The sequence below is a fragment of the Coturnix japonica genome, chromosome 7 (assembly GCF_001577835.2).
Source record: "Coturnix japonica isolate 7356 chromosome 7, Coturnix japonica 2.1, whole genome shotgun sequence".
NCBI lineage: Eukaryota > Metazoa > Chordata > Aves > Galliformes > Phasianidae > Coturnix > Coturnix japonica.
In genome coordinates, this window is record NC_029522.1 from 24,215,788 (window position 1) to 24,242,300 (window position 26,513).

A 26,513-nucleotide genomic window follows, 5' to 3' on the forward strand; every position below is an offset into this window, starting at 1 on the left:
GGGAAGCACAGGGATTGCACCTGCTGGGATGGCAGGCATGGGGTAGGGCCTGGGGAGCAATGGGGATGATGTGGGGTGCACCACATACCCAACAAGGGTTTTAGAGCGCTGGGGCAGGCAGCAATAAGATTTCAAACCAAGAGAGGGCTAATAAAGGTTTTAATTGCACAAAAGAAAACCAAAAACCAACTATCTACACATTGTTTAAACAGCAGGGGGAGAGGAACAAGAGCAAAATCTGTAAAGAATGAGAGGAACAGGTCTGCTAAAACACAGAGAAAAGTGCTGCTCCACATCAACAGTGTAAAGGATCAGAAGTCGGGCTGCAGCAGGCAGACACCAACCCCAGCATGGGGTGGCTTTGCAGCATGTCCTCAGCTGCACATCCCTGGGCACCCCAGTAACACCCAGCAGGGCTGAGGTCCCATATTCCTTTAGCTCTCTTTGGCAGGCGGTTACAGGGAGAGTTAGCTCCATGAAAAGAAAACAGAACAGTTGAGTTCTTCCATCACTGAAGAACACAAATCCCCACATGCCTGGTGCCAGGGTGAACTGCAGCAATGCTGGACTGCTCCATGCAGCATGCTGGATTCATACCCCAGTCACCGTGCTGCAGAGGATGGGAGGGAAGGTGAGCAGGCATTTATCATCAGTGCTGAGCAGAAGTGAAAGGTGATGGCGCAGCCACAAGCTTCAGAGCCCTGCTCCTCGTGAAGCAGCTGCAGTCAGTCCTTGCTCTGCACAGGCTCCGGTCCATTGACACGAGCGTTCTCACATCTATCAGAGTCAGAGGAGCAAACTTGGATCAAATCATCGCAGCCATACAATGCAGGGAGAGAGGAAAGGCAAGATGGCAGCTCCTTGGGTTTGTGTGCTGAATCACACTTGGACTACGCTAAGCTGATTCAGGAGTGGGTCAATGTTTAACCACAACTCCGCAGAGCTGAGGAAAAGCCTAAGAAGGGTTTGTAACATGTCAGACTCGTCACTACTGCACACAGTCAGTCCTGATCCATCCCCACTCTGCACCAAAGAACCCTGCGCTCTGGCAGCCAAGTGCCTGCACAACCAGCTGCTGTTGTGCTAAGGGCTGGGAGCATTTGCAGGGCTCTAAAGTTATTTCCTCTCTGGAGCAGCCTGTGCCAGAAGCCTGCATGCATTAGGGGACTGTCACTGAGAGTCCCTACCAAAACACAAGCCAGGACGGGGAGAAGCTGAGGGAGAAGCTGAGTGTTCTGCTGTGCCAGGAAGGGCTGAGTACAGAGGGTCACTCACCCCCATGGACAACCCCCATCCCCAGCAAGAAAGAGGCTCTGCAGCCCCTGCTGCCAGGGTGACATGCCACCAAGGGCCAAAAAAAAGCTTGAAGTAATTCACAGATGTTTGCAAATTCTTTCCGGGCTACAATAATAAACAAGAACTTTGTTTTCACGGAACGTGGACTGCTGGGTTCAAGCATCAGCTTTCTCACCTCATTCCAAGCAAAAAACAGGTTTGAAACAAAAGTTAGAGCACTGGGAATTTGGGCAATATTGGCTTTTATTAGAAATTAAAACAGAGCACAGTGCCTTCAAAACCGTCCTGAGAAAGGAGAGCTGACTGCTGATCCTGCAGGAACACCATTAGTTATGTACAGCACTAGCATTGGATGCAATAGGGGAAAACATCTGCCCCTCGGATGGAGCAGTTCATCACCTCCCCAAGGACCGACAATAGAAAAGTATAATGCTTTGTAATAAATTAACATATACACCGCTTCGGCTGCAGCTCACAAGGTTCTGGTTACAACCATTCACCCCTCCCTTAGGAACCACAAAGATGTCACCCTGGCTGTGCCCAACGTGCTCACCTAAAAGGGACCAGGAGGGCCCAGAAGGGCTGTCACTGCTGCCCCTCATTGCTGCACATGAGGTGAGGAGAGGCCACTGAAGCATTGCCCTGTAACAGCCCATTGGGACGAGCCCTGGTACTGAAGTGCCCACTCCGTTCTGCACAGATGGTTCTTCCTGCTTTGCTTCAGCTGATTTATTCCTGAGAAACTCCTAATGAGAAGTTTTAAAAAAAATAACCCAGAAACTACCTCGACAGCAAAGAAAAAAGAGGGTGTTTTGTGTGTTATTCTTTTTAAACAAGGAAGCCTTTCGCCTCTAAAACTCAAGCTGCAAAAACCAGAACTAGAGGCCAAAAAGAGCAACTACTCTGCTTAATAGCAACAGTTTCTCTGAAGTAAGGAAATGCCAGCAAAACATCTGCCAATGCTAAACAAGTGCGAAGGTGCTAAAGAAATTAAGTCAATAGGCGTGTTTTCTTTTTTCTCCCTGCTGAAACAAGCCGTTAAATGAGTATTTTGGAGCACGCTCCATTACCTGCTCTGTTAGCACTGAACACAAGATTTCCACCTGCTTTAGTCACGCAGCTGGAGCACCCTGCACTGCTCAGTAAGAGCAGCCACAGGAGCTGCAGTGAAATCCCTCCTTCTGCACCTGGGATGGGGGAAGACCAAAGAAAGACCATGGTTCAAGCAAAGAGGGGCAAGCAAGGAGCTGCAGGCCCTGCCTTCTTCCCATCATTGCCGTTTCACTATGACTCATGGCTGCACAGAACGAGGCAAGATGAAAAAGCTGCCGTAGTTCAGCTTCTCTTTTCCACCCGCTCCAGGTGTCACCTACACCAGCAGCTTGGGTCAGTTACATCAAAGCAAGCCCTAAGCAACGCAAACTTCAGCAAGGAACACTGCACACCTCTCTTCTCCAAACTTACACAACAATGTAGTGAAGAAAACGCTATCGATAATACTCGTCAAAGAAATCACATGTATAATCTCACCGCTAAAAGGAAGAGACAGAGCTGCCACCAGGTATGCAATACATTCCGCAGCACCGAGAGTTTGCTTCCTGGAACTGCAACGTCACCAGCAGAGAGCTTACAAACCCACCAATGTCAAAATGCATCAGCTCAGGCACTGTGCAGTGAGGTGACCGCTGAGTGTACTCGGTGAGCCGGGCTTCCCAACACAACACACGCCAGCTTACAGAATCTATTGCTTAAACTGGCATTGGAGAAGGAAAAAAAGAAAACCCAAACGAAAAAGAGCCGAGTGATATGTCAATCTTCCCCATCACACCTGGCCGGTGAATGGGCTTTTTGAAGTCTCTTTTTGCACAGCTTTTCCTTTCCCATCAGTCTGTGAGCAGCTGTAGTCTTGTGGCTTCGATGCAACTTGTTAAGGCTCCACGCTGACAAAACTGTTTGAGGAACAATCAAAACTTCACCACAGGAGGATCGCTCCGGGATGTCAAGGTTGACAAGCGTATTTCGGGCCCAGAGAACTTGCACAGATGGTTCTGCAAAACACGAGCATCCGAATTTCTACCATTTGTCTGTTGCTTTAGCCCTGAGCTGTTGGTTACTCCCTCACGTCTGGCACAAGTTCAGGATCTTCCGTGCTCCTCAAGAGGTACGAGGTGTTGGACTCCTCACAGCGGCTGCCGGATCGATCTGCCTACTTCCATGCTAAGTGGCTGTGCATTTTTTTCTGTTTCTAGCAATTCGTCGAAGATATCCCTAGAACACAAGGGGAAGAGCAAAGCGAAACTTACATACAGGAAGCAACTGCCATGCAATACGGCCCCGAGGGAATCAGCAACTGGATTAAATCCACAAAGCTCGAGGAGAAAGGTGTCTTATCTGGCATTTCTCAGAAAGGCTCCTTGAATCCCCAAGCATTTTCTTTTCTTTTCTTACAATAAGACCACTGGGAAGCCCCAGAGAACAGTAACAACAGTTCAAGTAAGTCTGGGCTAGTAATAGGATCTGAAGGAACACAAGACACAGTCTGCAGAGATAAAGTAGTATCTTTTACTACAGCGACCAGTAAAGACAGAAAAAGGGAACAAACTGAGTTACAGAAGCCCTTCATGGGTAGCGTTCCTGATAAAGTATTACTTCCATCTACAAATCTCATCTTGCTCACGTCCTGAGGTGACCACGGCTGCAACAATACAACCACTAGCAGCACAGGTAAGGGCACTTCCAAATACAGTACCAGAATGCCCCAAGCCACTTACTTGTGCATGTAGAAGAAGATGTAGCCACTTCGGTCTCTGTCACGCTGAACAGTGGTTTCTAGAGTTCTAGACACCTCCAGGTCGTTGTAGGTGAACCAGGTCTGCTTCTTGATATCATAGGCATCGCTGATATAGTGGCCTTGAAAACATAAAACGCGCTTTTCATGCTGCAGTCCAGCCATTAAGCTGGTTATAGCAGGATGCCTTGCCCCACCAACCTACATCAGATTTACAAGGCTAAAACATCCCTAAGACCCTGAATGCTCTGCCTTTGCTGGTCAGTGAGCTGGTGATAAGCAAAGGCAGTGTCACAGATCCTACAGCCAGCACTGCACCCAAAGGCCTCAGTTTGGCACAATGACACCCCTACCTTGCATCACTGCCAGCAATCCACAGTTAAAGAGTTGCTTTTTTTGTCTGCTCTTGCTGACCAAACTCCTCCTCTTTACAAATAACCCTGATATGGTAATTTTGTCTCTCAGGTTTTCAATCTCAATAAGAGATGAAGAATTAAACACATTGTCTTTTACCTGAAGATGATGTGCTTCCGATGTGGCTGACAATGCTGATGAGGCGATAGGAGTGAGGCAGCTCTCCTGTCTGAAAACAAGGTCCAGTTAAAGAGCTTAAGTATTCACTTTTGTCCCATGTAACCTATGGGCAAGATGAATTATACCTGAGATATGGGCTTTGGCTATTGTGTTTAAAGCTGCAAAAGGATTACAGCAACAGACACCCTGACTCACAGCAATGCAAGAGTCCTTCAAGAAGCAGGGAAAAAGCTCCTTACTTTCATTTGATCTTTGAGCAACCCAACAAAATAAATGATACAAACGCAAAGCAGCCACTCTGACCTCAGAACAGATGCTGACATGAGCTCTACTCTGCAAAGTTCCCTAAACAACCACTTCCTATGCAGCTTCCACTGATGTCAGAAACAATCCACCAAATAAACATGGATAAGCAAAAAGGGAATAGCACATTTACTTCTGAAATATTAAGGCTTAATGCTCGATAACAATATAACTCCACTGAGCTGAGTCTGGAGTTCCATCCTCTGCAACACTCCCCATATACAATTACTGTTTCCTTTTCATCATTATTCATACCTTAGAGAAGCTCAGAGGGGTCTCTCTGCAGCTACTTTTTTCTTTTAATAACACAACAGAACAGAAAAATACACAACTACAAGGGGTCTATCTTCTCCCTTATCAGAAAGGAGCTCTTTAAAGCTACCTAACACTGTGCCGATGGCAAAGAAGGGGCTGTATCTCTCAGTTAACATTTGGAATCATAGATCACACCTCAGCGTTTCTTTTCAGCTCTTCTGCTTCAGCTTCCGAGTACTCCATGTCAAGCACATCCTCATTCCCAGAGTCCTCATCAGAACCAACACCGTCCAGGAGACAGCTGTTAAACTCTAAACAGCAGAGGAACAACAACACTGCATGAGAATCCAAGCAGGGAAACACCCGGAGCATGAAGCCAGACCCAATCCTGAGAGCAGCAAGGCCAGCTGGGTCGGGGAACTTCAAGCTGAGCAAGGAGAAGCTATGAATTACAGTTTTAAACTACAAGCTGCATTAACAAAGTACATGTTTCAGTTTAAACTGGCATCCAATTGCTGCTGCTGGCAGCAGGCATTTTTTCATTGTTTTCAGCCCTAAGAAGGGCTGCTCACCACAGGAACTTCCAGTTTGCTTGGCTGAGCAGAATACAGGCAGCGCTCTGCAAAGAGCCGGAAGGCACCGCAGCTCCCTGTACACACTGTTCCTAACTTCCTGGGATTCTGCAGCCACCCGACTAATGCAAGGGTTTGTACAGTGCTCATTAGAAGTGGCCGTGCTTACAATGGCTAAATTAAAGCAGCTGTGAAGTGCAGGAGGGGGGTGAGGAGCTGTGATTAACAGGACACCACTCAGGATTGACTGTTGTTGTTTTTTTGGAGGACATCAGCACTTATTGCTCCTCAGAAGCAGATAAGTTCATCTGGTCACCACTGAAGGTCTTTCGAGGTGCTCAAGCATCTAAGAGCACCTTACCACAACGCTTCCTTACTATTCCCACTCCCTTTTTAGAGCAGGAATTTCTTCTCCGTTATGCTTTGCCCTGCCAGGCTGCATGCAATCACTCACATGCCAGCCCCACTCAGGTGTTAAGCAGCACCTGAGACTCAAGACAGTCTGCAATTGGGAAGGACAGACCCTATGTTGGTTTTCTCCCATCAAAAGGGCCTGAAATCCCAGCTGTCTTACAGCCAGGAGCTGCACTCATACACACAGAGGTCTATTTTACTTCAAAAGCAACATGCTGGAAAAACGTTAAATAAGCTTCACCTTGTAGACTTAATTCCGTAGCTCGTTTAAGGTCATCATCCTCTTTTTGTTCTCGTGCCTCCTGATGGGAAGAGAACAAAACTTAGTTCATTGAGACAGTTTGCTGTTTAAAATTCTTGTGGTGCCCTTTTTTCCATTGAAACTGTGCCGCTCTGGTTTCTACAACAAACCTGACACTGGAAATTAAAGGTTCCGAGTGAAGAAGTGTTTGCAACCAGCAAGAGTCCCATGTTCTCGTTCGACAGAACCTGGGACAAACCTTCATTAGGGCTTGTCAAAGCTCCTGAAGCTTGGTATGCAGCAGAGCAAGCCCCCACTAACATCAAACACTTTCACTGCATCATTGATTTGAAAAGCATCTGAATGAGTTTGCTAAGGAAAGCTGTCACACACAAAGCTCCTCACACTGGAGCAAAGTTGAGATTTCTGCCCAAAGACAAAGTTGTTAAACTCAGACAGATTTTATTGGCTTTTGGCCATGGGAAAGTAGAGACAATGTTCTGTGTAACAGGTGGAATTCACAAAGGCGGGATGCAAAAAAGAGTCTGTCAACAAATCCTTCTTATTTTCTTGGATAGCATCATGCTCCTGTTCCTCTCCCAGCACTACAGGAACACTTACTGTGCTGGCTTCTTAATTCAGTCCTTGAATGCCTCCTGTGCACCTGAATGCAAAGCCCTAACTACATATTTCAAACCAAGGTAACCGCATTTTCATGCCAGATTCATTAGAATAGCAGATTTTCACTTCAGAATCATAGCAGAGCAACACTCAAAAGGCAGTTTTACGTTATTAACATGAGGCCTTTTATCTCACTTGTTCTAAAGCATTTAAGGATCTTCAATGAACTACTCAGTGGTACTGAATCAAAGCTACATCTGGCGTGGAACATACCAACAAACACCTTATAATGAGGAATGGGAGAGAAAATCCAAGAGCCATGGAAATATGGGATCTCACAAGGAAAACCACAACAGCTCTGGCATTAACAGAGAGCAGACAAGGGGTATCTATTTAAAGACAGACCAGGCAAAGTGTTTGTTGCTTTCCCAGGGGCAGTTAAACGTAGAAAACAGTTCCAGGTCTTGTAAATCTGCTGGAAGCAGAGCTAGAACATCAGGTTCTCTCAAAAACAAGAGCAGAATCCCCTTTCAGTCACTGTGTTAACACAAGGTTTTCTTTAGCCATCAGCTTACCAGTGCTGGGGAATGTTAACTCGAGGGAGCAAATTACTTCTTACTTGTTCTTGAAGGCTCTGAGCCAGCGCTTGCTGAAGTTCTTGCTCTTCCCTCTCTCTCTCCATATCATACTGCTGCAGCCAGTCAACCTCTCCCCGCGAGCCTCCTGGAGTTTTGTTTTCCTTATTCTCATCAAAATCTTTAGTTATCTCAGTGAAATTGGCAGGACCTGAAGGATCGGAAAGTACAGTTACGCTTTTCTGGGTCTCCTGTTTGTAAGCACAATCCTTGCAGCACAGTGACATCTATTGACAAGGAGACCTCAGCCATAAAAAAACAAAACATGAACATCAACAGTTTGAAAAAGCTCCAGAAAGAGAAGCCTTGTAATTTTAAGTGCTGTGAGATGAATCATTTGATTAATCCCTGAGCTGACCCTCTTCTTTTATGCTTACTCAAACAGCAACTTCAACTAAAAGGAAGATGTCACACACCACTAGGTTCCTACAGCCACAAAGCTGACACTTGAATTGCTCTAGAAGTAACCAAAGATTAAAAAAGAGAGGTTTGCATTGCATATTATACCTCAGAGTACTACAAGCAAAGCTACACTTAAAGTCTAATCATCTGTATGAGAGAGGGAAACAAATCTCAAGCACTCCTTCAATTTGTCAGCTTTTACTTCAGGTAAGAGTTCAACCTTGTGAACAACTGCACCTAAAGAAGTGAAAGATTAAGACTTCACAATTGAACTTCAAAGCAAACAGAGTATCACAAGTCAGGTTTCTGGTTTAATTTTTTGTTTTTACACCATTTCTGGAATGAACGCTCACATTCAACCACCGCACGCATCTCATTTAGTTGCAAGACACTTTCATTCTCCTTTTTGCTTGCAGGTGAAAACATTAGGACCTGCTCCAAAAGTCATCATATCATGCAGCAACATGTGAAACTTCAGAGCTCTGCCCTATGCAGACTTCAACATCTGCTCATTAGTTATTGGCAAGGATTACACAAGGCAGAGTCTTACCAGCTATGACCTCTCAAGTGTAAGACCACGAGAACCAGAACTATAATCCATCAGTCTAATCCTCTTAAGATGAACAACTAAACAGAATTTATTACATGATCTTTGAAGATTTCTACTGTAAGAAATCTTTGATTTAATTTCAGGATCTTGTAGCAGAAGAGACATCTGTTCTACTTAAACTTGCCAGGGTCCTACACTCTGGTTTGTTTGTTTTTAAAACGCTGCAAACAATTCAATGTTTATAAGAAATAAGATTACTAATGATAAAATAGACTGAATCAAGTTAAATCTTTAATATTTAGAATCACTTTGTGTGATAAAGCAAAGCATTCTTTGACTTCAAGCTTCCTCCAAGCAGAACACAGGGCTGTGAACTCATTAGGTGTTATACTCAGCTGCCATAACTGCTAACCTGAAATACAAAGATGCACGTCTCATTTGAATGCCAAACAGTATGGTTTGAATAGTACTTGTGTTTTTGACCATACGCAAATACAGAAAGCCCAATTCAATGCTAAGTGTCTAACTGAATTCTTAATCAGAAAAGATAGGCATCCATTAAACACACTTCCTGCTTAAACGCCACAGCCTCCAAATAATTGCATTACACCTTTCAAGGGAAACTTAAAGAGACATTGCTGCTGCCAGGCTCTCACAGTTGCCTTTCACAGCCATAGTTATGAAGTACGTGTAGTTGAGCACAAGCAAGGCTGACCATGCATCTGGTTTTCTTAGAGACCAACCAACCTTCAACATGAAAGTTGTCAAGAACTGTCCAGTGAAACAAGCTTGATTTTCTCTATTTTTGTTAACACCAAACCTCCTCGTTCTGAGAGGAGAAGGAAAAGATGTTGTTTTCCTGTTTTTCTTCCATGCGAGTGGCGTTAAACATTTGTGTGAAAGAATGTAGCACATACACACTTCATTCTCCTTCAGCTGTGAGACACAGTTTCCCCACAAGGAGATCAAAGAGTCTTCCTGTACTTAACCCTGTTTCTGGGTCAGAGGCCATGCTTTGCATACTGAGTCTCTCAGGCTCGCTACTCTCATTTAGAAAGAAAAAATATAGTTATATTCATTAGCAACTAGAGAATAAAATAACTGCATTAAGGAAAGCATTCTGGTCTCACACAATGCAGACATCACACTTACACCTCAGCAATCTGAATGCAGCAGCTGCCGAGATGCAACCACTTGCTGATGACAGAGGATTAGGGCCCAGACACTGCCAAAGCTTCATCATTTGAATTGTCTGGTAAGGCAGGGAGTGAAAATGTGCGGTAATCAGGAGACAAAAAGATGGCGATGAACTCTGAAGACAACCTACCTTTACCACAGCAGCGACTGCCATGTAAGAAAATACACTTTCAATGAATTACAAGCTTTACATATTGGAAAACTGTGAGAAAACTGAGAAATTCAGACAGTTTCAGCAGAATGCTCACATCTGGCTTCTGCCCTCCAATATTACCAGCCTGCTGCTATCAGTAACTTGCTTTAGTTCATCACAGCACAATTAAGGTGGTTACTTTGCCTTACCTGATTCTAATGGTGCTTTGGGTTTCTCTGTCTCCATCGTTTCCAGGTTTTCGGGCAAATCCTGAATTTCATCATCTCCAAACCCGGTGTCTGGGCTGCTCGTGGGCTTATCCTCATCGTGGCTCAGAGACAGAGAAGCTTCCTTTTTGCTAATCTCTAAGACAACTGCGAGCAGCTCATCATCGCTCATCCCATCAAAACTAGAATTGCCCAGCTCAGGTTTATCGCCCTCCATTTTACTCCTTTTAGAACTCTAAGAAATGAACGGAGTTATGATTAAATACTTGAATGAACAGGTATACAACACCAGCTTTACGCTTCCACATAGATTTATTATTATTATTAACCCCAGGATGTGGGGACTTTGCCCTGTCAACATTAAACAGGCAGTTCTGTGAGTCTCAATGGAGACCCAACCTTTTTGTAGCTACATTCACTCCAAGGAACAATATTTAAGTATCAACTACAACCAGTTTTTACAGGCCCTGTAGATTAACACAGCCAAGGCAACTCTTCCCCTCTCCTTCAACACCTTTGAGTGCTGATAAATCACAGCAAGCCTCTGGCGAGTCAGTGCTGAAACCCTGAGGGCACAAGTTGCAAAACTGCAAGTTTATTAACGCAGCAGGCTGAAGCAGCATCTGAATGGAGCTTGAAGAAAGGATGAAAGAATAGGAACTGAAATCAGGCTGCTATGAAGTGGAATTAAAATTAGGTCTGGCAGCGCAGACTTGCCGTAAGAAATCATGGGGGGTAAAGGACACAACACAGTGCTTGGCAAGTCAAGAACAGAGTTAATCAGGAAAAGCAGGGAAACATCCTTTATTAAGGAGAACAAAATGGCTTTAACCTGAGAGAAAGGAAGAAAACTCCTGACCTGACTTTGTCCATCATTATTATTGTAGTTATTTTCCTAAGGCAGATGCTCATTGACTCCAAATCCATCCTGATTTGTAACCAGTGTAGGCATTTCCATCATTTTGATACCAGCTGTTTTATCAGGAGGTTATCCTCTATGCTTACATATTTAAACAGCTACACTACTTACCATACTTGTGGGTATGTATATATTTGCATTTGTATATTGCATTACAAGCCATAGTTTTCTAATGATTATTTATGAATTCATCGAGGTCTTACTCCAAACTGCATTTGGATGCAACTCAGAACTTTGTTATAAGAACAAGAATCCATCTTACTGCTGCTTTTTTACTTACATACAATAAGCGTTTGATGAGTAAGACTGATTTTACTGAGCAAACTCCCTGCATTAAAATTGGCTTATCAAACAAGATTAGCAAATGAATTACCCAACTGAATTGCTTGTTGAGTCATTACTGCCTCTGACAATCAGAATTGATAGATTTTAGTCTTTTTCCTCCCATTTTATTTGTGCACCGAATAGGAAAATCAGGGTACCTGCCACTCTAAGCTTTCTGATTTCCCCTCTGCACCTGTAGACTACTACTGTCAAAACTGGTTTAGCTCTTCAAGCAAACTCTGGTTCCAGGGGCTCTGACAACAGCCACCACTAATTCAGCATCTGGACTTTAAAGACTTGGCAACAACAGTGCATTATTTGAATACAACTTTTCCATTCGAATTTATTTGCATAGATTTTAAGCAGCTTAGGCTTCAATTTGGGTTGCTTTAAAGAAATGTATTTGAAAAGTACTTAAAAATACTACTTCACCTGCAGAGCCAGAGACCTCAGCTTTGCCCTTGTCAGCAAGGTAACTGGTATTTACACCTAGAGCCCAATGTTATGTATCCCAGCTGCTCTCCTACATGGCAGGACTGCTTTTGTGCAGTGCCACGTATGGGACACACAAGGCCCTAACACAAATGCACTGAGAAACATCCTGATAGTAGCTCTGCAGTAACAGAGATGCCATGCCAAGAACCAGGACCTCCCAGGACAATGTGGTTAACAACAGCAGATGGCTGCTCAGGTCTGTTGTGCTCAAAGCACCAAGTAACTTATACGGAATCATCTCCACCACCATCTCTTTCCCACAACAGGCTGGAAAGCCTCCCATTAATTTGCTATTCAAATTAATGGGCTTTATTCCCACCATCTTTGCACGCACAGGGCTGTGATGGTGATTACTTTCACTTCCTCACAAACAAAATTTGAAGAAGAATCATTTAAGGCAGTTTGGAAAGGGGTTCTCTCTGTACAGAAGGAGCACTTCAAAGAGAAGCCAGTTTAATTGCCCCACCCACAGCCACCACAGATGTGCTACTGCAAGAGAGCAGTGGCTCATTCTGCTTCTGAGAGCAAGATTTTCTCAGCTTACTCCCAAAGCAAACCATTCCATCACTTAATATCCTGAACATCAGGAAGCTTTCCCTAAAGTATAATCTAAAAATTACTGTCTGCAATTTTAGTCTATTGCTTCCATCTACCGAAGCCAAGAAAAACAGCCCAAGTGCTTCCATTCATTGCCTTCACTTCCTTGAAGATACACACTCTGTCGAGGTTTTTCCTTCCACTAAAGGACCCAAGTTCACTCGACCACTCTTTCCTCCAAAACCTTTCTTTCCAAATTGTTGGACCATTCACGTTTCACTCCACTTGCTTCTTTCCAATTAATCTTTAACTCATTTCAGTGCTAGATCCAGCATTCCAGCCACAGCTCAATGGTGAGGAAAAAAACAAAGGCCGATTTCACTTACCCTGTAGGCTATGCCTCCCTTATATATTTACCTTTTCAGTCATCCTAATATTGTGACCAACTGTTGCCCCTTATTCCTTTCTGAAGGCCCGCTGTTTTCCCAGCTGTTCTCATCCTACACTGTCAGCCCTGCTAACATTAGTGCCTTCAGCCTGCTTTATACTGAACCACCCCTCCTATTTTTAGGCAGTTTCTCAGATCATTCTAACTGTACTTCTGAGCTTCGGCACACTTGTAGTCCTTCCCAGCTCTGTCTTCTGGAAATTCAATACTCATTATTTTATCATTTATTATATATATCACACGGATCAGGATCCTCTCGTTAGATGAGAAACTGCAGGTATCCACCTCTTTGCATGTTTTTATTCAGCCACAAGAACTTCTCTCAACTGACTATTTTGTCTTGCCCAATGCATACTAGCTCTAATTTAATCAAGGGCTTCGCTGCGTAATTTTATTATTGACACTCCATTACAATTCTGTATGGAAAAGTCATTAGTGAAAGCTGCCCAAAGGACCAGCAAAACTGCCAAGCAGCTGGTATACACACCCCCACAAGTGCAGTTACAACACAATTACCTCTGTTCCCAGTGGGAACCCAAGACAATTGTAGAGAGGTCAATTAGCTGGCATGGCAAAACACACCCTTTTAGCATCACTGCACTAATTAGGAATGAAAACATCTTACATCAATTTCATTATGCTAAGGAAAACACAGGCAAGCCACAAGTACTTACAGCTCCTTTGCATACTGAAGTTTGTACTTTTTTTCTCCCCCCCCCCCCCCCTTACCTTTTCTGGCTCTTCTTGAGGCTGTTGCTGATCTCTAAACTGTATGTTGCACACCCTTTGGGTATTGGCAACAGAGCGTTTCAGGGGCTCATCGTCACTGTCTGAATCCACATAGAGAGCTGCAGAGCTCTTTGATTTTAAAGTATACTTCCTGTAAATTAAAAAGCACAGCTATAGAACTTCAAAGCACTGCACAAATCCGTTTCATAGTAATCAATGAATAACTGCTACAGCAGATTTTCAGGCTGTGGGGAGATACAATTTAGGGAACAAGCTGCAAGTGTTGAAAATAGAAATTTACCAACATGCAGGCAATAAATAAACACTTCATAGCTTGTTTACCCCACAGCCTACCAAGGGTTGCTTTTCTCTTTCACAAGACACCTGTTACACGATGTAGCACAATCGCTACAGAATTACACAAGCCAAGAGCCAGCACTTCATCACACAGCAGTCCTGGACAGCATTCATTTGAGACAAGGCCACAATAACAGGTAGAACTCAGCAGAAACCATTTACTTGACTCCTGAAGTTTACAAAGCTGGACGCAAGACTTGTCACATCAATACTAGGATATACTCACATTAATACTAGGATAGAAAGTTGCAAGTCTGCATAATTTTTTGTTTTCCAAAACAAAAAAAGCTCCTTCACTGGAATAAATCCTTGTTTCTTTAGAGCAGAAGATGAGAGACTTTGAGTCTGAGATACGTCCTCAATTAGGAAATTTGTTCTACATGCATTCCACAATGTGAAACTCACCAGTGCAATTTCACATTTCCCACTATGTCAAAAACTGGCCTCTCAGGCCATAATCACATCCTCCCACCTTTACAAACAAGCTCAAGGAGCCAACCACCTGTTTCCTAACCTCATTGCAGCTCCATAAATAAAAACAGGGAAAAAAGGAGTCAGACTGAAGAATTAGAAAACAAGTTGTTTCTTATATGTGTGGTTTGTGACAATGAATGCAAGGCGGTTTAAAATACTTGGCACTGACCCATTATCTGCACAAACAAAACGCAGCTCTCATCAAACCTTCTCCATGAAAAAATTCTTCTTTGCTTTCTTTTGAGTTCCCAAAGGTTCTCAAGAGAAACGCTAACAGGACTGTGTCAATTAGGCAGATGGTAGCATTAACATTTCTTTCAGCTAACACTTAACACCAATAAAGCTCAGATATCAAAAAACAGCACCGAAAACAACTTACACAACAGACAGCACAGACAAAGAACTATGCAATTCCAAAGTGTCTCAAAAGCCATGCCATGAAATGCCAGGCCAAGAGCATTTCAAAACTTTCACTCACCTACAAGGTGTAGAAGTGCTTACAGTACAGGAATTCACCATTTGGGAGGCTTTCAGGGGACGGGAGCTATTACAAAAGCAAAGTATTTATCGCAGCAGTTAGTCTTTAAAACAATATATGTTTACATGTCTGCTGTGCATGCAAATCCATGTTCAAAGCAGCAAGTAGAATACCATTACGTGCTTGCTAATTGCTTGTTTTTAGAGTAAGAACTCCACGATAGCATAAATATACACCAGCAGTTCAAAACCAGATGTAATCCTTTAAATTTGCACTTCTTAGCGATGCACCCTTAGGGACAAGCTCTCAAATCAAAGGCGTTGGACTCCCACGCCAAGGGAACTCTTTCCTCTTTCCCTGGTTCCCAGCAACACTTGAGTTCCTGCTCCCAAACCACAGTCTCTTGCTGCTGCCTGGATTAGCTGGTTTTCTGGCACATCCCACATCTCCATTTCTCCTCTAGATCTTCTAAGCAAATCTCCTGCTCCATTTGATCCTTTTATGGACTCCCTGAAGTCCATTGCTACCACTACACCCATCGAACACATGGTTACCAACACAGGAACCATTTCCATCATTCTCTTCAAAGCAAGGCAATTTCTCCCCAGCTTTGTCACCTTTTCACTGTTTGGGTTAATCAAAATGGTTTCAACAATTACCAAACGGGCAACCATTGAAAAGCCATTTAAAATATGTTTTAAAGCATGCCTGCATTGGTTAGCTTAAACTTTTCATTATGTTTAGGAGGTGAAGATTTCTAGTCTTAATGCAAAACCTTAAGAAGCCTCGAGGTAAATCTCAAACTCCACTAAGTATCCAGCAAAAGACCACGTGCTGTATTGCTGAACAGATACCAGATGTATTCTATCTCACTACATTTACAGCATGTCAGAAGGCAACGCAAGGCAAGAGACCTAAGGGATTTCTGTTTCTTATTCTGACACATTTGTGTGACTTCTGCTACTTTTAATCTCTGTGTCTCAGGACAAGCAGCTGTACCAAAATAACTGCCCTAGGGAAGAGTATTTTCAACACATGAAGTGCTCAGATACTGTAGTAGCACAGTAAAGACAATGAAAAATGAATGACATTGTGAAGTGTGCAAGTGGAAATTAACAGAAAAAGGAATGATGTCACGCTTTCTCAGCAGAATTAAGCATGCTGCAAACAAAAAGAAACCTAGATGTTGTACCAAGAGGCTAGATTAAATATCTTGCACCTGAGGCTGCATAATTTTGATGGTTCTTTATGCAGACGTCAGATGGAGTAGATCTGACAACTGACAACCTCACTGTGGGTGCATAACACAGCATGGGCAGAACCTAGGCTGTACACTTACATTGCAGAATGGGCACTCCAGCCCAGCGTCAGTGGCAGCCTGGTGCTTTCTGTACAGTGTGAAAGCAGGGTTAAGTATCTTGGAATAACCACCTGCTGCCCAACTTTATGATTGAGAGACAACTCTACATTGAAGCTGTATCGTTTCAGATGAAGAATCAGAACCCTGAAAAATATGAGAGAAATACAAAATCGCAACGTTAATCTCAAGATACAAGTTAGAAAAGCTATTAAAAATCCAAGTGATTCTGTTTACAAAAAGTGCATTCATGTGCTTTAAAACAGATCATCGCTTGGGAGAGAAAGAAAGAAGCATTACCTCTCTTTCTTATCTAGTAAGAGATGCATAATCACTCTCCCATCCACCTCCCAACTCCACACAAGGTGCAGAATGCAGGCTGCCAAGAGGCTTTCTGCTTTGATCTGCACCACCTTGCTCCTCAGGCAGGCAGAAGCAAGCAGCTCTTACCAAACACATTATTCCTGCTTCATGGTGACAGGCGTAGAAAACAAACAGAATGTTATTATTCAACGCACCACCAGTGATCGCATATTACTTGTAGATATTTGACAGAGAGCACACAGCTTCCCAGAGTTGAAGAAGAGCTGTGCCCAGTGGAAGACATTCTCATTTTATCTGTCATAACACTTCTAAAGAAGAGCTTTTCATCAGAACAATATAAAGAGCTTGAAAAAGCTTCCTTGCACTGAACCTCCTCCCTTACGCTGTACTTTGTACCAGCTACTTAGATCAGGCAGCTGCATCAACACTTACACTGTCCTAATAGCCAAATATTTTGACAAACGTTTTGCAGCGTTGTCACAGTATCATCATCACAGTTAAGAAAAACACAAGCTATGCTTTTAGCAGAACATCAAGTTACCATGTTCTGTACAAGCCTGCACCACAGGACAAGGACAGTGGCCAGATAAAGGCATCCAACATTCTCTTTTAGCTTTACATCCCATCAGAAAATGATCCCTACCACCAAGTAATAAACAGAACCTCACCACAAGGTCTAAAACTACTGAGCATGCCATTAACCCTCAAAGTGTTTGCATTCTTTCTTGAAGCGCCATGTTTACTGAGAAACCAAGGATCAGCACAGAAGAACAAACCAAAGCAAAACCCCCCACGTGACTTCTGATAAGAACATCCCCAGCTCAGTCTAGCACGTCAGATCAACTGGGCACTCAATATTAAATGCAGAAAACCTGTTTACTGTTCATAACTCTCTCCTGAGAATCCAATAAAAGGGGAAAATTCAGGCCTCCCTGCGTAGTGACAGAGGAAGGAAGAAGCGTTGCAAAGGGTACTCAGCACATAGAAGGTTTTCAGAAGGAAACTGAAGAGCAGTGTGAAGAAATTACTGCCTGTGTGTGGGTCTTCCTCACATGCTGGCCACCATACATGATGTTCCATCCCACTATTACACAAGTTCATGCTTCTGCATGCACTTTTGGGGATGTGTTTCCAAGAAAGAAAGAAACAGATGTCAGCAATTACCTGGGAAGCCGATTGAATTTGTGTGTGACAACAGCAGACTTTCCATTGCATTTCTCACAGGAATACTCTATTTCCTCCGCCTGTGTTAAAACAGAACAAAGACTATGGAACAAACTAAGCACCACACAGTTTTCAACAGAAAGGACATCTCTTCTGGTGGTCATAAAAGCTCCAGAAGAAAACAGCTATACTAAAAGTCATATTAATCTTCAATGTGATCTGGCAAGAGGGCACCCAAGAGCAACAAGGGTAGCAAAACTTAGAATTTGACAATGTATCTGCTAATGCAAGTATGATGAACAATATTTTCCTTCCAATTCTGCTGTTTGTTTATGTATATGAACTACGTACCCGAAAGAAGAGGTCAAGGGAATCCTGGATCGACCGAGGTGGAAACAATTTCTTTCTTCGAGGAAGGTCAATGGAGAGGTCATTAAACCGTTCCCGTTTGGTGACTGTTTCACCACACCTAGCAAAGAAATGTGCTTATGTAAGCCTGATAAAAAATAAAATTATCAACAATTTATATTTTTCAGGTTAAAGTAGCCTCCTGGAAAACAAGTGTATCATGCTCTATTTTATCCATATCAGAATGAAATTGGTTCATGCTTATGATAAAGATGAGTTTGAGGATCTTAACTTTGATGATTCAGTAACTTTAAAAAAGACAAACCAAAAACATGCTGCTAACTTATTTCTATTTACAGCGGATGTCACAGAAAACACAAGCTCTTCCTAATGAGAAAAGCTCAGAAGCACACTTACGTTTTACAGATGATAGAATGCTGAACCTCAAACTCTAAGTTACTGATAACCGGGCAAGTATAAACTTTGGTAGCTGAAAGATCATCAGAAGCCCGTCCAGGTGAGCTATCATCATTAGGGACTGGTTCACTCTTCCAAGTTTTGTTCAGCTTTTCCATGTCCTCTTTCAGCTGGTCCAGACACTGGCTCAAGAACTCATGCGCATCCTAGAAACAGGACAATCTCAACAAAATCGTTTTCTAGAACTCCAATCATTGTCTCTCACCAGTGGGTGAGGGAAATTACATTTCTATCCATTACCTTCAGCAACAATAAGGCAATTTAAATCTAGCAGAGGGCAAGCAACATAATTCAATCGAAAGCTCAACTCGCTGCCAAATGGAGATGAAGCCTGACAGGAGTTCAACACAGTCCAAACAAAGGACAACATACACAATTGGTTCTAGACCATATGATACTTACATTCTGCATATATCCAGAGAATCTCTCTGCAGTAGCTGAGATGGCACTTTTCACCCTCTTGAGCAACTCCTTCTTCAACTCAGGGCTGCTGACGTCCTTTTTTGCTAGGAGATGGGCAAAGCGACTGCAGAAGTCAATGCAATGAGACACTGAGTGGCTGTCCAGGACTTCAGACAAATGCAATAAAACACATGGCATCTTATTTGAAGGGTTTCTACAAGGTTTTACCCTGTGATAAGGGAGTTTCATATGGAAAATACTTCAGGAAATGGAAAATAACCTTTCATATTTCAAGCATGTGGAATTCTAATTAGAGATCACGCACTGGAAAAGGAGCCAAACAAAAATATCCAGACTCTTCTAAGGTAAAGAGGAGAGCCCTATAAGGCTCTATTAGCTTAATTGTTATTTTTCTTCACAAAAAGTGCATTTTACCTGATAAGCGCATTGAGCGGAATTTTTTTCCATGGGATACCCTGCCTGAGCAAATCGTTAGCAAAGGACTGGATTGAAAACAAGGACTGTAGAATGGCATTCATATAGCAGGTGTTTCCTAAGTTAGAAAACCTGAAAAACAGAGAATTAAGCATAGTGTGTACATAAACGTATCAAGGTGCCCATGTTAAACAGCAGTAACACCACGTAGGATCATCCATCACCCCAGGTAGCCCACACTTGGCTTTTAATGGAGCTTTCCTTCTGCCCTTCACACTACAGGAGGCAACGTCTGTCAGGAAAGCATGAGTTACTACAATCAAAATATTACGATGTGTGCAAGTGCACAAGATAGAAGAGCGAATCATTGAAGCAGTGTCAAAGGAATGGCAATTATCTCAAGTTATCCTTCATTGATTTCAGGATTTCTATCTTTTGCCCCATGGGGCAATTATAACAAGAATATGCATGTTCTAATGACAAAGGCATGCATGCTAGATAAAGAAAATTAAACCTACCCCTGTAATTGCTGCTGAGGGTGGGTGGAAAGGGGCACTCGTGGTTTGTTCCACCCAGTGTAATCTTGACTATATCTCACTTTTTTAACAGAAAGAGGGGCAGGTTGAGAAAGAAATCCCAAGCTCCTTTTGGCTGGAGTAGTCTGGCTGGATACGCTAGACCTAAAATCATAAAAGAATAAGAAGGGTAGGATTCCTATTGCTCTGCCTTAAACAGTAATACTTCAGGACACCACAACTGTATCACCACAGAGGACAAGGACTAGCAAAGTCACAGGAGACGACTAGCACCTATCAGAATGACAGAGGTACAAAAAAGCAAACTGCTATTCAGAACACTTGGTTAAATTTCCTTACATCTACAGGGGTGTATGCAGCATCACTTGAACCAACTACAATTCAGGTATCATCTAGATCAGTCATTCACAGTGACTATAAAAGAGTGATCTTAAAGTCCATCTGTTTAAAGCAGTACTGTAGTTGAAAGGTATTAGCAGAGCAATAGTAGATGGGATTTTAAGCTATACACATTTTATGCATAAAAGCTGTGTAATAAGTGTTAAACACACAGGAAACAGAAGATCCTAATTCCTAGGAAAGGACTGTCATTTACAGCTCAGGGTAGTGAATCAGTCCTACCTGTCCAGGGTGGAACTGCTAGTGGAGTGCTCTTTTGATGAGGACCTACTACCATAAAAGGTCGATGACTGCAGCGGTAAAACACCTTTATAAAAAGAAATAGAGAGGTAGGTCACCTTGTTTCACATAACTCAGCCAAAAGATTTCAAAATTTATCCTCCAGATACATTAGAGAAAGTGTTAAAGCAAGTATCTTAAAAGTACTACCACAAATATTGGTAACACGTACACAAAAAGACCCTGGATTTTGAATTTAACTTTATACCATAAACACAGAATTGCAAGGGTAGGAAAGGACTCGCTAGAGCAAGTCCAGATTCCCTGCTAAAAGCAGGTTCCCTACAATAGGTCTCACAGGTCTCACAGGTAGGTCTCACAGGTAGGCACATCCCTATAGGCCTTGATTATATCCACAGAAGGAGACTCCACAATCCCTATTACATCCATACTGAGTCATAAGATATTTAGAAGTAACTATCACTAACCATTTTAACTACCTGAAAGACAATAAAACACAGTCTTTTGTTCAAATATACAAGATACACAATACAGAAAGCCCACTAACAATTTCCAACATAGCAGTCTGAAATTCAATGTAAATATATAGAAGTTGAAACACTTTTCCATCCCTCTTCAAATTCCAAACTAAATTACTACACACTCAGGGCAAAATACGATTGTTTCATTGTTCCAAAATCATCATGAGATGATTTCAGAATTAAAGTCCTGAGATTATAATCAACAAAGTGGGGTGCTTAGTAGCTTACATACATTCTGTCCATACTACAGTGTTTCCTGTAAACCTTTGTTACACGCACCAGCATCCAACAGGAAACTCTGGTACAAAAAAGAACAGAAATTCTGGTCCCAAAGAGTTCCCTCTGCAACTTCTGGGATAGAGGTAGGAAGGATAGAGGTAGGGAAGTAAAAGTAACCAGTACAGACTCCGAGTATAAAAATCTACCACAATTTGCATGGGCATTAATGGCACAGAAGAGTTTTGAAGATAAACAAGAAAGAGGGTGAGAGGAAATTGAGACGTTTATAGGACACCCCTCCCAAAGGGAAGGGCCACTGGGAACAAAGCATGAAGCTGCTTGTTGAACTTTCAAACAGGCAGATACACTCGCTGGCCTCAACAGTCAAGTACAGTGGTCAGGGTCACACTAATCAGCAGTGAAAGATAAGCTAGAGTAGGCTCTGAAAGCAAAGGAAAGATACCCATGTCTTAGATACTGCTCTGTAGGAAGTAGAAATGTTGGTGGCACAAAGAAAGCAGACCAGGAAAACAACCTCTGAAACAACTTCCTAAGCCAACAACAAAGCAAATAACAGGTATCATATCTGGATTTACTTTTATTTTTACCTGACGTCCTAGTTTCCTCCTCTTGCTTCAGTTTTAACTGTTTCTCTCTGCTACTGTTTAAGTATTTCCATGATGGATCGCTCATGGCGGTATTATTCCTGTAGATATACAAAAGAGCAAGTCAGAGATGTTACAGAAGAGACAGGATAGCCCTGGTTGACATTCATGATTTGTTTTAAAGCATTCATGTCAAGTAATAGAGGTGTTAGGTCTAGTGAACAGCTAAGTTTTGCTCACAAGTTTAACCAATTATTTAAACAAGACTTTTTACTTACGATTAAATGCAACTGCACATATAGGCTGTATTTTCCAAGTAACAATTTATGAGATTTGTCTTAAGAATACTCAAAATCAGTAGAAAGAAGCTACCCATAGCTATGCAGCTATACAGGGGACAATTCAGACTGAGCTTATAAAAGGTGGCACAAATTTTGCATGGTCTCCTGCAAAGCAGCAGCTAGATCAGGTTGTATTTCCCTCATTAACTCTGTAGGCGAGTCTCATTTCAAGAACTCAGTGTGTTCAGAAATCAACTAGAAGCTGGCCTGTACTATGTTGCCAACACAGGAAACACCCAGAACTTCCTTTACAAATGCATAGAGTTTAGATGAGAAAGTAGAAACAACAGTTACTTACGTTGAAGAATCATTCTCTTTGGGATAATCTTCACTCATCTCTGAACTTGGAGGTTGTGCTCTTTTCCTCTTTTCACTAATGACAGGAAAGAATTTGAAGTGGTCACTCTCAGAAAGGCAAGTAAATGATCCTCTTCCAACAGAAGAGCATTTCCCAGTGCTATGTGTGTTTCACCTACCTTCCACAGTTTTCACTTCTATAACATGGCACACAGAGAACATTTTGGACTGCCCACCTTCTAAGCCGTTTATAAAGCTTAAGTGCCTGTGACCAGCAAGAGGCTGGAAAAGCACATTTTAACATCCTTGTAAAAGTAACAACAAAACCAGAAGAAGAAGCAAACTCTATTTTTCTTCTAGGCGCAGCAACTGTACTTGCAGTTCTCTAGAGACCTAAACTTTTACTATGCCACACGCACAGTTGGAAGAGCATGTGGAGCCCTTACCGGCTCTCCAGCAAGCCTGTTCTGTGGGGGCCCGATGATGCTGGAGATGCTGCAGCATTCACCCTGTTGCTAGGTGTTCCAGTTCCATTGGAGCTCTTAACGGATGCCCGAGCTTGGGTGCCCAGTACTTTGCGAAATACATTTTCATCCTTACTTTCCACAGTCACCCTTTTGGGAGTAGCCTGCAAAAGCAAAACGCAGACAATAAAAACAGTGAAAAACAAGAGCACCACCACAAGCTTCCAGTAGCATTTACACCACTGCTTGACTTGCCACAGTGTAGCACCCAAAAGCAGAAAAGTGCTACTTGTGATAGAGCAAGAGATTCATGTTCATTAGACTTATCAAACTTTTGACTGTACTAATGAAGTCATAAGCATGAAACTCCACAGCAGTAACAAACTTCTCACGTTCCAATGATAAGTCAGTTGGGCACTTGAATTTAAACCTCCTTTAAGTACTTTGAGATTAAAACACCCAAAGCACAACTCCTAACCACCCTCAGATCAACCCTGGGTGGCATTAAAAGGAAAAAGTATATAAAAAGCACACAATTAAAACAGTGCCTTGACAGCCTTGGGCTGATGCAACGAAATGAGCTAATAACACATTGACTAAGGAATGTGTGTCAATTTGACATGTGAAAACTAAACATGCCTTATCTTACCAAGGTGCACACAACCTTAAGAGCTTTTACTGTGAGACTGCCCTTAAGCAACATGTAAAATCTGTTTTGGGCCAATGTCAAAGAATACTTGCCCTCAGGGCTGTAAGGATATATTCACAGAGATTACAGCATAAATTAAAGTTGGTAGATACACCGTGGTGGGGAAAAAAGGAAGAAGTAAAGTCTGTTAAAGAAAAAGTACTTAGAACACTCAGTACTTAGAAACAAAGATGTTCCAAACTGAGAAGCAAGCCTCGACCATACGCTCTCCTTCAATTGCTGCTTCTCTTTTGCCTGACTGATAGCTCAGCGTGAGGAACATATGCTGTTTTCTACATGCAGACGTTGACCTTCCTAAAGCAAACAGACTATGAGTCTCCTTACAAGCAAGAATCATCATCACCAACCATCCTGTGCACATCTATTACAAGCCCTGGACATCACAAAGACTTTGGGTGCAAACTAAATATTGACAGTGTTATTACGACATGCGATAAGAGAATGAGAGGGGGAAATGAATTAAGATTAGAAAAGAGGAAAAACACGAACAGTTGAACAAACCTGATTCTCTATATGAGAGAATTGCCTATTAGCTTCCTTCTGTGTGGTCCTGCTGCCCAGCACACCTCCAAAGCTGCCAGATCCCTGAGAGGGTTTCCCAGCTGACAGGAAAAGTACACAACGTTTGATTCAATGCTCATTTCACTGACCAGCATTTGTATGTGTAAGGTGTGTAAGGGCACTTACCGGTGTGAACCCTGTCTTGATGGACCGCGTCCAAAAACACCCGCAACTCAGTGGCATCTTTAAGCGGTACCTTATCGATGGTCAGGAAGCTGCTATCCTTCAACGCCAGCATCAGGCAGCACAGCTTTCTGCCATTGGGTCGTAAGGTCACAGACTTAATGTTATGGCTTAACTGAAAACAAAGGAACCACCGTCACCATAAAGAGGCCAAAATACAGATTCAAACAAACCACTTCAAATTGAGAGAGAGGGTAAGAGGCACTTGCACAGAGATACATCCCCCTGCTCTACTCTAAGTGAGCATTAAACCTCTCAGCCATGAATGCCATCAGTCACCTGGGAGCTGCCATAACCCAAAGGACAGCACTACTATGGCTCAGCAATCCCTACATTCCCGGTTAAGCTTTCTGAAACTTGCTCTGCCCTTGAGTGTGATGGTTCTAACCCAAAGGAATGACAACATCCTGCAGTCCCCTTCAGCTGCCCGAAGCTCCTATATCTGATTCAAAGTGTTATTTCAAGATAGGAGAAGTTTAAAAGTCTTCAGTTTTAAATGTTGGGCACAAATTTCTACTCACTTTATAATTCTCTCACAGGAAAAACAGATTTGACACAGCTCAAAAAACTTGGCTGGGTAGCAAAACATGTAGCCCATGTACAACACTGTAACAATTCCGTGGTGTCAAATGTTTCGAGGTTATGGTCCTGCAGGAGGGTAGTTTTAAAGAGCTCCTTCTCTCCATTAATTCTGCTGCACCACTGTATTACGACATGAACCAACTGCTGCTTCCTGCCAGGTCACTCACAAGGAGGTGGAGGTGGAAAAGGAACCATACGTGTGTCAATACAAAAAGTCATTTTCAACTCCTGCGTCCTTTTGCACTTAGTTATTCATCTCTGTCACTTCTGTGGCCTTTCCTATGAACTACACGCTGCTACACAATGACATCCTTGCAAGTTGAAACCACAGCCAAACCTCGCACTGCAGAGCAAGAGGCTGCCCATCAGATTGGAGCCTCCTCCTAAAGTGGCCCAACCTGAGTATTGCCACACAGCTGATCCAAATAGTGATGGCCAATCCAAGTGAAAACCCTTCTCCAAGCTCCCACAGAGCGCCAGAGCCAGAAGAGAGGCAGACACAAAGCCTATCCCTGCAGGCATAGACAGCTGCTGGGCAGGCTCCCACAGAACCACAGCTCCAGGCGTTAAACTACCAACAGCAAAACTCAACCTGGTAGAACAGAGCATGAACGAGAACCTTGGGAAGGCACATAAGGAATAAAGGAGCACAGCACCATGGTCAAACAGTGGGATTCCACCTCCAGGCTGCACACAAAGAGAGAACATCCCAAAACAAGACTTGAGCCACGGCTCCACACCTGCAGCTCGGCCCTTCTGATCCAGCAGATGCCATAACACCAGAACTGAGTAACTCAATGCTACACCGAGGGATGGCCCTACTGAAGGAGGCAGTATGAGCAGTGACAGCCGGTAACCGGGCACGGCAGCACCCACCTGGAAGGTCTTTGGGATGCCCCTCATGCCGTAGTGCACCACCAGGTTGACTTTGTTATCCTTCTCCACCACCTCGAAGCAGCCCTCCTTCCACCTGGTCACTCCGGTCTGCATGCAGTACAGCCTCACGGGGCCGTGTACTTTCAGCAGGGCCATGGCGGGGCCTCACCGACACAACCTGCGGGGATCACAACACGTGTGGAGCGGGACCGCCACGGACCGGCACTCACCGACACGCCGAGCCGCGGCCTTCCCGGGAGTAAAGCGGGGAGAAGCTGAGTGGGGTCGGTGAAGGGGGAGGCGGCCCCTGTGGACGCGGCCCCGTCACGGTGTGTCGGTGCGAGGCCCCGCCGTGAGGGGCCGCGTTGGCTCCCGGTACCTGCGGGGCGCGGCGCCGGATGGCGGGAACCGGCTCCCCGCGCGACGCACGGCACGCAGGCGCGCGCGCGCGCCGCTGACGTCAGCACGGCGGCGCCATTCCCGGCACGCCCCGCAACTGCGCATGCTCAGAAGCGGTGCTTTGCCTTTCCCCCCTCCCACCGGC

The 26,513-nt window shown here is 43.5% G+C and overlaps 1 protein-coding gene across 4 annotated transcripts; it reads right to left on the bottom strand.

Annotated features, from left to right (window-relative positions):
• Positions 1-142: 142 nt before the first annotated feature.
• On the bottom strand, positions 143-26,466 carry USP37 (ubiquitin specific peptidase 37). Of its 4 annotated transcripts, XM_015868951.1 has the most exons (24): positions 26,349-26,466; positions 25,970-26,147; positions 24,455-24,626; positions 24,269-24,369; positions 23,041-23,222; positions 22,596-22,670; positions 21,960-22,057; positions 20,594-20,678; positions 19,955-20,116; positions 19,437-19,568; positions 19,002-19,125; positions 18,540-18,745; positions 18,126-18,243; positions 17,775-17,854; positions 16,269-16,433; positions 14,930-14,995; positions 13,621-13,771; positions 10,151-10,403; positions 7,644-7,810; positions 6,404-6,464; positions 5,372-5,487; positions 4,598-4,667; positions 4,068-4,206; positions 143-3,564 (listed from the first exon to the last, which is right to left on the bottom strand). In XM_015868951.1, the coding sequence occupies exons 2-24, from the start codon at positions 26,123-26,125 to the stop codon at positions 3,477-3,479; spliced, it is 2,967 nt and encodes a 988-aa protein (XP_015724437.1). In that variant the 5' UTR covers positions 26,126-26,147; positions 26,349-26,466; the 3' UTR covers positions 143-3,476. The 4 variants fall into 4 exon arrangements, with proteins under 4 accessions (XP_015724437.1, XP_015724439.1, XP_015724438.1 ...); XM_015868953.1 differs by lacking the exon at positions 14,930-14,995; XM_015868952.2 differs by having other exon boundaries at positions 25,970-26,409.
• Positions 26,467-26,513: the final 47 nt, after the last annotated feature.

Excerpts from the sequence above, each read along its gene's own strand:
- USP37 (XM_015868951.1), bottom strand. The coding sequence starts at position 26,125 with ATGGCCCTGCTGAAAGTACACGGCCCCGTGAGGCTGTACTGCATGCAG. Across the intron at positions 24,370-24,454 it reads TCAAGACAGGGTTCACACCG|CTGGGAAACCCTCTCAGGGA; the intron begins GTAAGTGCCCTT and ends TTTTCCTGTCAG. Across the intron at positions 10,404-13,620 it reads CTCAAGAAGAGCCAGAAAAG|AGTTCTAAAAGGAGTAAAAT; the intron begins GTAAGGGGGGGG and ends TTCATTTCTTAG.